General features: G+C 39.3%; 1 protein-coding gene across 3 annotated transcripts in view; it reads left to right on the forward strand.

The window, feature by feature from the left end:
• The window catches only part of DENND5B (DENN domain containing 5B), a 201,861-nt gene extending 191,894 nt beyond the window's left edge, over nt 1–9,967 (forward strand). For all 3 annotated transcript variants that reach the window (XM_044228352.1, XM_044228353.1, XM_044228356.1), the window contains 3 exons: nt 15–141; nt 1,931–2,105; nt 5,115–9,967. In XM_044228352.1, the coding sequence (XP_044084287.1) occupies nt 15–141; nt 1,931–2,105; nt 5,115–5,298 (486 nt within the window). In that variant the 3' untranslated portion in view covers nt 5,299–9,967. The remainder of the gene's footprint in view (nt 1–14; nt 142–1,930; nt 2,106–5,114) is intronic.
• The last annotated feature ends 4,270 nt before the right edge of the window (nt 9,968–14,237 follow it).

Below are 14,237 nucleotides of genomic sequence, written 5' to 3' on the forward strand. Positions count from 1 at the left end.
GTTTTGCTCCACAGAGAGGAAGCCTCACGGTGTTGCTGTGTGGAGAAAATGGACTGGTTGTGGCACTTGAACAAGTCTTTCATCATGGATTCAAATCTGCCCGCATCTTCCACAAGAATGTCTTCATCTGGGACTTCATAGGTAAGTTAAAGCAGGTATATGTTATTATAAGGTCATTGAAATGTTTCTTACAAAACTCAAAGACCCCAGAGTTTTAAGGGGTAGTAACAAGGGAGTACATTTTTTAAAATAAATATCAAATTAGCACTATCTTTTCATTTATCCAACAAGTATTTATGGTGTCCATAATATTCCAGACACTATTCTAGATGCTCAAGATCTACATCAAGGGGCACCTGGCTGTCTCAGTCAGTAGAGCATGGGACTCTTGATCTCAGGGTCATGAGTTCAAGCCCCACATTGGGCATAGAGCTTACGTTTTAAAAAAAAAAAAAAAAAGATATACATCAAGAGATAAGTAAAACACAAAAATTCCTATGGTTGACGTACTTAGATTCTGGTGGGGGCAGGAACCCAGACAATACACAAAAACATAACAAGTATGCAGCTTATCTAGTATGTTATAAAGCTATGTTTGATGTGGAAAAAAATAGAGCAGAGTGACAGGACATGGAGTGGAGAGTACTCTTCTAAGTGGAGTGGTTCTACGCTTTGTGGACAAGGTGATATTTGATCAAAGACTAAGAAAGTGAGGAATAAAGCCATGTGACTGTCTGGGAGAAGAATACTGCTAGCTGAGAGCATTGCCAGGGAGAGGCCCCAAGCTCGGAGTACCCTTGGCTTTCTCATAGAATGGCAAGACTAATGTGACTGGGCCAGAGTGAGGGAGACAGAAAGTAAGAAGATACTGGGGAGAAAGGGCTGTTTATTGCCAGAGTCAAGTGTTTCAGGGCCATCTAGGCCATTGGAACAACTTTGGTCTTTATCATGATTGAAATAGGAAGTCATTGGAAGGCTTTGAGCCAAGGAGTGGGTGACATAATATACCTTCTGCTTTAGAAGGATTACTCTAACTTTATGCTGTCCAGTATGGTAACCACTAGCTTCTTGTGGCTATTTAAACTTAAACCGATTTAATGTAAATTAAATTTAAAATTTACTTCCTTAGTCATACGTACCTTACCTAGGAGCTACTAAGTTGAACCTACAGATACAGAACATTTCATTCATCACAGAAAATTCTGTTGGGAGTGTGCTGCTTTAGCTTGCTAAATAAGCTTTGTAATCTGTATTTTGGTATGCAGTTCTTCTAGAATTCCCAGCTTTTTTTAAAGGGATGATTAATCATTTTGTGTCTTGTAAATATAGTCTAGATGAAGTAGTTGATTTTATCCAACTTAGAATTTTTAGACAAAGATGAGGTTAACAGAGCTAGGCCTCCAGGAGTGATTTTTTTTTCTTTTCTTTTAGAATGCCTAGAATCTTAAGCTCCTATTTCTGATATGTGTATATATATCCCTTCCTTAGAGTTCCTGAATCAGTTCTATATCAAGGATTTTGTTGTGAAGTGTTAGTCAGCCATTTTGTAACAGAACAGAGGGTACCATTTCAATGGCTCCTGAATATTTACTGGTTACAATAGAAGGTTCTAGCCTTGACAGAGGAGTCTGGCTTTCTGTTTGTTTGTTTCCAATTTCCATTGCTTGAAGGTATTCTAAAGAGAGTAAACTTTCTACCCTTCTGGAGTGCAGTCTAGATTAGGAAATAAACTGCTGGGAGTATATTGTTTCACTGTGAAACATGGACCTCTGAAATTCATCTTGAAACCAGTGATAAAATAATGATTTTGGTTTCTGGACTGGCTATAATACAAAGCATCATTAGTGTTTCCAGAATAAACTAAGTGATATTCTTTCTGTACATGAAGTATTAATGTGTATTGTGATATGATTCTGACTTCTTTCCCCAGAGAAAGCAGTTGCTTATTTTGAAACCACTGACCAGATTCTAGACAATGAAGATGATGTCCTTATTCAGAAATCATCCTGCAAAACCTTTTGCCACTATGTAAATGCTATTAATACTGCACCCAGGAACATTGGGAAGGACGGCAAATTCCAGATTTTAGTTTGCCTTGGAACACGGTAAAAAGCCAATTCTTAACTTTCACTATCTTTGTTACATGTTGAACAAGAGTCCAGAAGCAATTATACCAGATCATGCCCCTTCCAGCGCTCTCCTATGGGCCTCTTTCATTCCTGATTTTATGATGAGACTATCTTTATTGGGTACTTGATATATGTTGGCACGATGCTAAGTACATTACATTCATTATCTCATTTAATCCTCCTGTCACTTCACTACTACACTACATGAAGTAGCAACTGGTACCCTCATTGTGTAGATGAGAAAACAGAAAATAGATGAGGCATAACTAAGTTAACCAACTCTCCCAAGGTCACACAGTTAGAAAAAATTAGAGCCAAGATTCATACCCAGTCTCATTCAAGAGCCCATACTTTCAACCATTACACTACACGGGCTCCAAAGTTGGGCAGGTGGGTAAAAGGTAGTTTGATAGGGAATTTGACACACCACCACATACATGCACATATATTTACAGTATACCACCATATTGCTTTAAATTTGATAACATTGTAGAATTCATACTATATAAATAATTCTTTTTTCTATATAAATAATTCTTAACTATATAAAGTCTTCTCTTTTTTTCTTTTTTCTTTTTTTTTTAAAGATTTTGACCCAGATCCCTGAGATCATGACCCGAGCCAAAGGCAGAGGCGTTAACCCACTGAGCCATCCAGATGCCCCATAACGTCTTCTCTTTAAGACAGTTTCCTACCCTGGTATTTTTTGAAAATGACACATAAGAGCTGTACAATCCATTAATTTTAAAACAGCTATCAGAATTATACGAAATAAAACACATAGACCTTTAGAATAAGCTTTTTTTTTTTTTAACAATTTTTTTATTTAAGAGAGTACAGGGGAGGGGCAGAGGGTGAGGGAGAGAGAATCTCAGACTACCCCCTGAGTGCAGAGCCTAACACAGGGCTAAGTCTCACAACCCTGAGATCATGACCTGAGCCAAGATCAAGTGTCAGACGCTCAATGGACTGAGCCACCCAGGCGCCCAAAGAATAAGATTTTTTTTAAGTTACTTGTGCAGTGTTTGTTATTTTCTATCACCCCAACAAGAGATTCAGCATGCCTCGTTATGGTTGCTCTGGTCAGGAAAGGCATATTGTGGGGTGTCTGGCTGGTTCAGAAGAGTATGCGACTCTTGATCTCAGGGTTTGTAAATTCAAGCCCCACATTGGGTGTAGAGATTACTACAAAAATTAACTTTAAAAGAAAAAGAAGGGGGACGCCTGGGTGGCTCAGTTGGTTAAGCCGCTGCCTTTGGCTCAGGTCACCATCCCAGTGTCCTGGGATCGAGTCCCACATCGGGCTCCTTGCTCAGCGGGAGCTTGCTTCTCTATCTGCCTCTGCCTGCCACTCTGTCTGCCTGTGCTCACTCTGACAAATAAATAAATAAAATCTTTAAAAAAAAAAAAAGGAAGGGCACCTGGGTGGTCAGTGGGTTAAAGCCTCTGCCTTCAGCTCAGGTTATGATCTCAGGGTTCTGGGATCAGAACCTGATTCCCCACATCAGGCTCTCTGCTCAGCGGGGAGCCTGCCTCCCCCTTTCCTCTCTCTGCCTGCCTCTCTGCCTACTTGCGATCTCTGTCAAATAAATAAATATCTTAAAAAAAAAAAAAAAAAAAAGAGGAGGGACTCCTGAGTGGCTCAGTCAGTTAAGCATCTGCCTTTGGCTAGGGTGATGATCCCAGGGTCCTGGGATCGAGCCCCAGGTTGGGCTCCCTGCACAGCGGGAAGTCTGCTTCTGTCTCTCTCTCTCTCCTCCTCCCCCTGCTCGTGGTCTTTCTCTTTATCTCTCTCTCTCAAAGAAATAAAATCTTATAAATTAATTAATTAAGAGGAAAGAAAGGCATATTGAGAGATGCTTAGTAAGACCATCTTAGATACTTAGTGACAGATGACTAATGTCTGAGTTTAATCAGTACACACTGAAGGTTGGGCCCCAGGTGGCTCAGTTGGTTAAGCAAATGCCTTTGGCTCATTCATGATCCTGGATCCCAGTCCTGTATCTGGCTCCCTGCTCAGCGGAGAGTCTGCTGCTCCCTCTGACCCTCCCTCCTCTCTTCTGCTTTCTCTCATTCTCTCTCTCTCAAAGAAAAAAAAAAAAAAAAACACCTGCAGGTTGAGATGTCCTCCTGAAACAACTGGTTCACAGAACTAAGTTCTGTATTCTTAATAAGAGGGGCCAGTTTCACCTATACTTTTAAAATTCCTTTTGAGCGGGGTGCCTGGGTGGCCCAGTGGGTTAAGCCTCTGTCTTCGGCTCGGGTCATAGTCTCAGGGTCCTGGGATTGAGCCCCGCATCGGGCTCTCTGCTCAGCGGGAAGCCTGCTTCCCTCTCTCTCTGCCTGCCTCACTGCCTACTTGTGATTTCTTTCTGTCAAATAAATAAATAAAATCTTAAAAAAAAAATTCCTTTTGAGCATGATCCTTATCTTCTTTTATATCTATGCTGCTTTGATTAATTAAACCAGTGCCTCCCTGCTTTTGGTTTATAAAATCTACTTAACCTTTTTTCTGCTTTGATTTTATTTCTTACCTTGTTATGTTGTATTAGTTTTTTTAAAATGTTAGTCCCAACTATTTAATGTAGTGTTTGTTCAGTATACTTTGAGTCAGTATACTTTGGCATGCCTTGCCACAGATGTCTGAGTAACAACCCTGTAAAAAAAAAAGATACAAAATGACATTCTGCCTCTTTTTAAAAGTGTTCAGAGTACAGAATCCCTTTAATATGGTTAAGTCCTTAAGGCCAATTTGTCCAGACTTACTTTTACAATCTCTTACATTTTCCCTTTAGCTGACACTGTCTCATTACTGTATCTTTTTAACCAGCAAATTCCTGACTTTGGTTTCCTCTCTGCTGACCTCAGAACATGGATCGTTTTGCTCTGTCCAGCCCCACACCTTCCCACTGAAAGCTCTAACATTTGTATTGTTCTGTAGCAAGGTCAGCAGGGCTCAGGACTTCTTTCTCTTTGAATCTGTAGGGATCGCCTGCTCCCACAGTGGATCCCACTCTTAGCCGAGTGTCCTGCTATTACCCGAATGTACGAGGAGAGCGCCCTCCTGCGTGACCGCATGACTGTCAACTCTCTCATCCGCATTCTGCAGACCATTCAGGACTTCACCATAGTCTTGGAAGGATCACTCATCAAAGGAGTGGATGTGTAACCAACGGGACTAGAAACTCTCAGTCCTGACCCCTTGTTCCTGAACCTTCCCCAGCTATGGGGACTGATTTGGACTTGTCTGACAAGGTAGTGAGTCACTGCAGGGGCAACACACTGTATTCCCCAATTTGAACAATCCTCACACTACAGACAAGGGAAAATGCTGTATTGTAGTTCATTTGAACCTGGAATTTAGTATAAAATAGAGTATTTTCATGTGTTAGAAGTGTGTAAATATGCTATCTTCTTTAAGAAATTATATTACTCTAATAAGATACTTTTCTTAGATTAAATATTCCTGTGATTTAAAATAAGTTGCTTAACCGCATTGGGAGTTGGGGAGGGGAAGAGTGGTGCTAGCCAGGAAGAAGCCAGTAAACATGTAATTACAGTGCAACCGAGTCGGGCTTTTTTTTTCCCTCCAGGTATCACAGAGGATCCCACAATGCATTGTTATGTCGTAGCCATCCGTCCTGGTGTGTCCGAGTCTTTGTATTGTGAAAGTGAACAGCTTTACCTACTTACGTGACAGTCCACACTTAAATGTTTTTTTTAAGTTACAAATGGTTTCATACATTTGAATTGAGTCACTTTTCCAGTCTTTTGGAAAAATTTTTCCATCCGCACAAGCTAAAGATATGATTCAAATATTTTAAATACTGGACCCCAGGAGCTTGGCTGAACTGGAAAGAACACACAAAGCCCTGAGAAGTATGTTAAATTGTAGGATTATAACTTCTTTACACTTTGGAAAGATTAGCCTAGACTAACTTCATTCTTCACATTTTTATTCTTGTTATGTGAGGTACTTTGCAAAGATGTGAATTTCAAAGTGTTGGTCTCAAAGTTCTAAGAACTGCAAACAGCAGTTTGATTTTGTACTTAAAATTTGGCCATCTAACCCCTGCAGCAGTTCCTTACCTCAAGGATAATCTCAAACCCTCTCTTTGTTAGGTTCCAGTCCCCACTCCCCTCCCCTCTTCCTGAGCCCATCCCCCTTCTCAGGAAATGGAAGGAATGTCTAAGAAGGAGGAGGGCTCTGTGTAACTTGGAATGTTTTTGTGAAAGTATTTGTTGATGAAGATAATGCAAATAACAGAGGGAAAGAGCAAGAATGAACCCTTTCTGGGTGTTTCGGGGCAAGTTTTTATGTTCCTTTTTTAAGAAAGGGTAATAATACAAAACAACTGGCCTGGAGAAGGTAAAAGCTAGGGCCGCACAGACTGACAAAAATGGAAGCAGAATGAGAGGCAACAGTTTTGAAAGACCAAACATTGTGAGTAGCTTTCCAGCTTGGTATTTTATAAGGAAGTTAAATAAATGTGGTGTTAGCTAGTTAACTAATTAGGTATTTGCATACTGTTAGCAGTGAAATTGCCTCACAGAGCTCTGAGTTTTATTCCCAGTTGTGGCTGAGAAGCAAAGCCATGGCCTCTCAGGACCCTTGTACAATCTTGAGGGTCCTGGGCTTTAGCCAACAGTATTGTTTCCCTTATTTCCTGGAGGAAGAAATTAAACAAGTGCTTCACTCCCTTTATCAAACACTGTATTCAGCTGGGGTGACTACGGCACATCCCCTTTTAATCTGTGACTTAGTACTTGAGGAGCACCAGGGGAGCTGAAGGCAGCATTTAGAAACCCAGGGAAGGGCTTCAGAAAGATGATTCTGGGTGACCTGGGCACACAGGAGATGTGTTCCCTGAGGCCAAGGGCTGTCTGCCTTGGTGTAGCTCTTCCAAGGACCTAGAAGGTCTTTCATGGGAGGTATCCAGAACCTACTTCACACAGGGTTCTTGTGTTGCAGTGATTAAAGACCACAGAATGATGAGTGCAGGGTTTTATTCCTGTACCTTTCTTAGAAGGCCATCATTCTGGCACACTCTGGGCAGCTGAGAGATGACTTATGTGAGCATACTAGCATTGAGCCATCATTTTGTAGATGGGAACACTTGAGGATCAGAGGGTTTAAATACTTACCCCACAGCTGGTCAGTGACAAAACAGAGTCTAGAGCTCATGTCTTTTATTACACCAAGGCTGTGTGAGACTGAGCGCCAAGGAGGCATTCATATTAATAGTCTTTCTACCCCTGGATCTTTATCCATCCACCTAAACAGATAGGAAATAACTGTTAACATTCATTTATAATAATCATTTGTAAGGATTAATTTAACATTCATGGTTCTCAAGTGGTAGAGAATTACATCCATTACAAAAACCGGGAGATTTGGGGCCTGTGAATAAAGCTATTACTTTAAAAAGTAGTACCCCCCAAAAGAGTTATACCTAAAGTCTTATCCCACTTTGTGTAGTATGACCACAACAGTGGAAGTGACCAATTTCAAAAGAGATAATCACACCAGAACTTACCCCTCCTCTAGATGCTGGAGCCTTTAAAATGATCACCTGGAGAGCCCATATAGTTATTCCAGTGACAACAGCCATGTCTCCATACATGTGGGGACCTCCTTGCAAGCTGCTTGAATGGCCTACAGCCCATTCTTCTGACTATTGCCAGTTATGGTAAATCTTGACATTTTTTTTTTAAATCTTGGCATTTTAAAAGAAATTTAGTATTTGCAAACAAAAAGTCCTTAGTATCCGAGTTGATGAATAAAAATGATGTTTAAGCAGAGTTTGAGGTCACAAAAGAAACAGTTTTAAAGAAATAAGACTTACAGTTCTTACGTGGCTTATAGCTGCTAATACCAGAATATTTTGAGCAGGACGGTACCAGATCCCTTAGAATAAGTGTCCATAGCTGGCTTTTGGAAGGACCATACCCAGTGAGAGGTATCCTTTTTGCTGTATTAATTTTTTAAATTAGTATATTGCTTCATAATCACACCTTAGAGTTTAAGTAAAAATCAATTTTGTAATTGACTTTTTTTCTTCAAAATAAACTAAAAATAATGCCTGGAATTACAATTAGTATTTTCAAATAACAATAGCTTGAGAAGAAATTGTTTTAAAATGAAATTGCCAAAAATATTACCTCTTGAAACATCTAATTCCCAAGTGTTTTTCAAATGCCGGGAAACTCTGAATCTCAGCCTTTCTGACACAGTGGCAGCACACTGTTGTTGCTACTGTGTGTGAGCCCAGTTAGCAGTGCCCGGATCAGGCTCATTAGCTCCTTAAAACTGCCTGAGGTTTGGTGTGGGGTGTGGAGTAGCTTAAAGTGGGGAGAAGGGTGTGGAATAGCTTAAAGTGGGATTCTAGTTGTTGTGAGATAGGGCTACAGAGAACAAAAGTTCCTCCTCTTCCCCTGTCCCACTGGGAGCAAGAGTTTGATATAAGAAACCTGAAACATGCAAAAGTTTGCAGTTTCCCTCTAAAATTTATTTTCAGTGTTTCACACATTTTTGAACCTTTGTAACCCTGTGGTATTTACTTTAACATGCCTTTTTAAAAAGTCGTTTTCATGAATTTCTGTCACACTACGTGAATGATATAGGGGAAATAACTGAATTGCTTGTATTTCCTTTTTTGGAATAAAGCACTGTTATGTGTAAATGTAATGAAAGAGAGGTAGAGACGATACTTAACGGTCTGTGTGTAGTATATGTTGACACCTCTAAGATATTTTGAAACAGGCAACAGATGAGGATCTCAGATCCCCAGGGAAATATTTATTTGACATCATTGAGAATGTAGCTCTTAATTGAAATACCTTCTTTCTGCGAAGACTTAAGATTTTTCAGTGGGTTTTCATTTTGAGAATTTTATTTTTCACTCTGAGGTTTACCATAACTGTCCTTTTCACCATGTTGAAAGGACAGTCTGAACCTTTGCAATTTATATTTCAGTATTAACACACCTTCGTTGATTGTGAATGGAGTCTCGAGCCCCTCTCTACTTTAGTGAATCCTGTTTCCAAGTCATCAGTTTCTTTTGAAGCCCCTATTCCTTACATAAGTATTTGTTACTTATTTAGCTTAAAAGGAGACGGAAATGAATAGTAAACCTCTAGGTCCCTTATTTCTATTTAAATACATTTATAAATCTGTTGAATTTCCAAGCTTTTTTGAAGAGTGCTGATGATGATGTGATCAGAGGAATGCAAGAAACTCATCCTCCCAGATCTTCCCTGAGATGATCATCCTCTCAAGGACAGAAACAAGATTAGCCCCAGAAATGTATCACATTGAGCAGTTGACAGCAGAGTCAAAAAAAAAAATACATATTGAAAAGTATCTCTTCATTTGAAGGAACCCAGGGCATCCTTGGGTTATGTAGGAGAGAATCAGACTTCATCCGGTTTCCTGAATGGATTTGTGTGTAGCTCCGGGTCTATTCCAAACCAAATCTTGTTGACAGTAGAGAGAAGTTCCCCTTGTCAATCAAATGAGGGTGTTAAACAGACAAAATATTCCGTGTTACACTTGAACCTTGAACCTGTATAAATGTACCCAGTGTATCTTTTTAAACAGTGAACATTTCTGCATTTAAATTATATTGTGTTTCTTTATATTGTTGACAGTGCATCAGAACTGGATTTTTTTTTCCCTCATCTGAACATAATATAAAATTTAAAGATTTAAAGATTGTGATATCAAGCACTTTAACATACATATCAGAGAAACTGACATGGGTTTTTCAGGTTTTGGAGTACATTTAAATATGACTTTTCATGCTTTGTTCTTTACAAATAAAACTGTGGGATTGATACTTTGTTTTGCTTGGTTATTACAGAATCTTAATACTGAGCAGCAAGGGACTTCAGAAAGTAGAGAGATAAACCAAAAACATTATGTAGTAAAAATACAGCCTGCTCAGCACCTGGTTATCCAGAAGAGGTTTAAAAAATATTTTTTTGAACCTATCTCATATCATACAGAAAAATCAATTCTTGATCTAATAGTCTGATTAAAAAAGGAAAAACAAGTTTTAGAAGGAAATACAGAATGTATTTATGAACTTGGGAAAGGAAAGTATTTCTTACAACAATCAAAAATAACTAGCATTATAGTCTACAGTAAAAATAGAAAACAAGATTCATGGACTACCCACTATAGGCGTTACCTAAATTGTTGCATTGTTATGGGCACATAGCATTTTATTTTATTTTATTTTTGCAAACAGCATTTTTAACACACATCAAATTCCTGCTGTAACAGAATTTATATTCTTTTTTTTTTTAATTTATATTCTAATGGAGGAGTCACACAGTAGACAGAAGTAATACACATTGTAGTTAGATAATAAGATACAAGCAAAGAAGAGATGGAAAGTGTGATTGAGGCCGCTCGGAGGGGAACTGCAGTTGTTGAATGGCTTAGCCAGAGAAGGCCTCACTGAAAATGGAGTTGTCGTTAACTGAGATTGGAAAAAGTGTAGGAGAAACAAGTTTGGAGGATCAAATCAAGAGCTTACTTTTTGGGGCACCTGGGTGGCTCAGTTGGTTTAACATCCAACTATTGATTTCTGCTCAGGTCATGATCTTGGGTGGTGAGGTCAAAGCTCTGTGCCCCTCCCCATGTGCTGTCTCTTTCTCTCTCTCAAATAAATAAATCTTTTTGGGGGGGTAAGCTTTTATTTTTTTTGAGAGAGAGCAAACAGGTTGGTGGGAGGAAGTGTGTGCAGAAGGAGAAGCAGACTCCCTTCTGAGCAGGAAGCCCAATGCAGGGCTCAATCACAGAACCTCAGAATCATGACTTGAGCTGAAGGCAGATGCTTAGCCAACTGAGCCACCCAGGCACCCCTATAAATAAATAAATCTTAAAAAAATAAAAAGCTTGCTTTTGAACCTAAGTTTGTAATACCTGTTAAACATCCAAGTAGAGAAGCTTAGTAGATACTTGTACATATAGATTAGGAATTCAGGGCAGAACAATGGTGTATTTGTCAGGGTTCAGTCAAAAGTCAGAAACCACACAGCTATTTGAAGAGGGGTGATTGACTGATTGATTTTTGAGTAAGCTCTGTGCTCACTGTGGGGTTTGAACTTGTGACCCTGAGATGGAGAGTTTTATTCTCTACCAGCTGAGCCAGCCAGGTGCCCCAAAAGGGGTGGTTCAATGTAAAATATGAGAGTTCTCTAGAGAAATAGAACCAAGAGGTTGTGTGTGTGTGTGTGTATACATAGATTTTAAGGAATTGGCTCATGTAATTGTAGAGATTTGGTAAATCCAAAATCTGTAGGGTAGGCTAGCAAGCTAGACACCCTGGGAAGAGTTGTAGTTCAAGTCCAAAGGCATTCTGCTGGCAGAATTCTTTCTTGCTCAGAGGAGGTCAGTCTATATTCTATTTAGGCCTTCAACTGATTTGATGAGGCCCACCCACATTATGAAGAATAACCTGCTTTACTTGAAGGCTACCAATGTAAAGCTTAATTTCATCCAAAAAACATTTTCACAAACATTTTTTTTTCTTTTTAAAGATTTTGTTTATCTTTGTAACAGAGTGCGCAAGTAGAGGGAGAATCAGGTTTCCTGCTGAGCAAGGAGCCTGATGCAGGGCTTAATCCCAGGACCCTGGGATCACAACCTGAGCCGAAGACAGACATTTCACCAACCGAGCCACCCAGGCTTCCCTCACAGAAACCTTTAGAATAATGTTTGATTAAATACCTGACCACCATGGCCCAGCTAGATGGATACATAACTAATTTAATCATCACAAACTATAACAAGAAATTAGAACAGTGGAGAATTTGGTGCTAAGCACTAAAAAGAACTCAAAAATATAAGAATTTAAAAAAAAAAACAGTAGCATCTATATAAGCAGCCACTAACGATAGGCCTGAGGCCAGACAAAACTAAAATACCACCTTTCTGTCAGGCTGAGAGCCAGATTTTGTTGGGGCACAACCATAGCCCATCAGATGTCAAAAAGGTTTATTAAAACGCCGTACCAGTAGCACTTACGAATCTACCCTAGGTTTCAGGGAAGCATGCATGGGGAGGTACCATATCCCAGAACTCAGTAGGATGCCATCCATGGAGAAGTGCTGTACCAGTAAGACTCATTGAAGAGGCACCCAAGGGAATGCCATATGAGGTTAGCTGCTGAGCACCTGAGAGCCCAGGAGCTTCCTGCTGCAGGAGCTTGCATAAGGGAGCACAGCAGAACCAGAAAGAGAAGCTCTTTCTTCCAGTGCATTCTGCTGACAAAGGTGAACATTGTGCCAGCTGGCAAAGGAGAAATGTTTACAAAAGGGTCTAGCTTCATTATTGCAGAACAGGCAATAAAGGGTAGATTTGGAGCTGAGAGGCAATAAATTGATAACTGCCCCAGTTCCTGATACTCAGTTACAGAGGAAACAAAGGAGGGGAGCAGGAAAATGCAGAAGGAAAGATGAGACAATAAAGCAAGTATCTCCAAACTTTATGGTGCAATGCTTTAAAGCAGATATTGTCTGCCATGTCTATTTGAACTTGATCCAGATATTTCTATACAATTTTCATCACTATCCTTTAAAATAGTAACTTTTAAAAATACTGATTAACTGCAGTTAAAAAGGTTAGGAGGCCTTTGCAGTCTAAGGGAAAGACGACCACAGGGGTAACAATGAAGGTGATGAGGAGTTTTGGGTACTGGGTAAATCTTGAAACTAAAGCCAAGAACTTCCTGATAGATTGAATGTGGGGCATGAGCAAAAGAAAAGTCAGGAATGACTTTTGATCTTGGCCTGAACAACTGGAAGGATGAAGCTAGAATTTCTGTTAAACTAGATGAGTACGGATCAGGGGAGAACAGGCTTTGGAGACAAGTCAGAAGGTCAAGTTTGGACATAATAAATTTCAAATATTGATTAAATATCCAAGTGAAAATGGTGAGCAGGAAATTAAATGTCTGAGTCTGGATTTTGTGAACAATTGGACTTCAGGTATAAATTTGGGAGTGCCAGCATGCATAGATGGAATTTAATGTCCTAAAACTGGATGAGAACATAAAGGGAATGAGTTATTAAATAATCTCCCAAAACATCCCTTTTAATTCCATGATATGGATGTGGCATGACATTGTGTGACATTTAGATTTACCTCCCAATTTTTCACTATTCTAAGAAATACTATGATGAAGAACATCTGTATTTCCCAATGTTTCACTATTCTGAATAATACCATAATGAACAAAAATCCTTGCTCTGTGAAAAATTACCATTTTTGTAGGTCAAAGGCAAATGTAGACAACTTTATATGATTCAACCTAATATTCGTGATACTTCTTTTGGTTCTTTATCCTGATGTGTTATAATTTGATTAAATAGATACTGTAACCTAGATGGAGCAATTAATCTCTGGGCTGCAAAATCTAAAAATAAATCACTCTAGTTTGAGCTACCATGTGAGGCCAGATGTTTCCTAAACTCCGGTAAAACATAATCCTGAGGTTTCTCTTTTACCTATGCATAACTTGTGTTCTTAAATGACTCCAAAACTTTTCCTGGCTTTCTCACATTAACATCCTATTCAGAAATAACAGAGTTTTAAAATACATGAAGTAAAAAGTGATAGAATCAATGAGAAAGAGACAAAGTCCCAAGTGTAATAAGAAAAGCACTCCTTGGGCACCTGGGTGGCTCAGTGCGTTAAGCCTCTGCCTTTGGCTCAGGTCATGATCTCAGGGTCCTGGGATCAAGTCCTTCATGGGGCTCTCTGCTTTTGCAGGGAGCCTGCTTCCTCCTCTCTCTCTGCCTGCCTCTCTGCCTACTTGTGATCTCTTTCTGTCAAATAAATAAATAAAATCTTAAAAAAAAAAAAAACACTCCTTTCTCAATAATCGAAAGAGCAAATAAATAGGAAGTCAGTAGAGACATTGAGGACTTGGACAATACTGTCAACCAACTTAACCAGATTGACATTTATAGAACATTTTCACCAACAGCAAGATACAAATTCCCTCCAAGTATACAAAGAACACTTAACCAAAACTGACAATATTTGGGGCCATAAAACATGTATCAATAAATTTAACAAGATTCAAATTGTGTATA

The sequence above is a fragment of the Neovison vison genome, chromosome 12 (assembly GCF_020171115.1).
Source record: "Neovison vison isolate M4711 chromosome 12, ASM_NN_V1, whole genome shotgun sequence".
NCBI classification, from domain to species: domain Eukaryota; kingdom Metazoa; phylum Chordata; class Mammalia; order Carnivora; family Mustelidae; genus Neogale; species Neogale vison.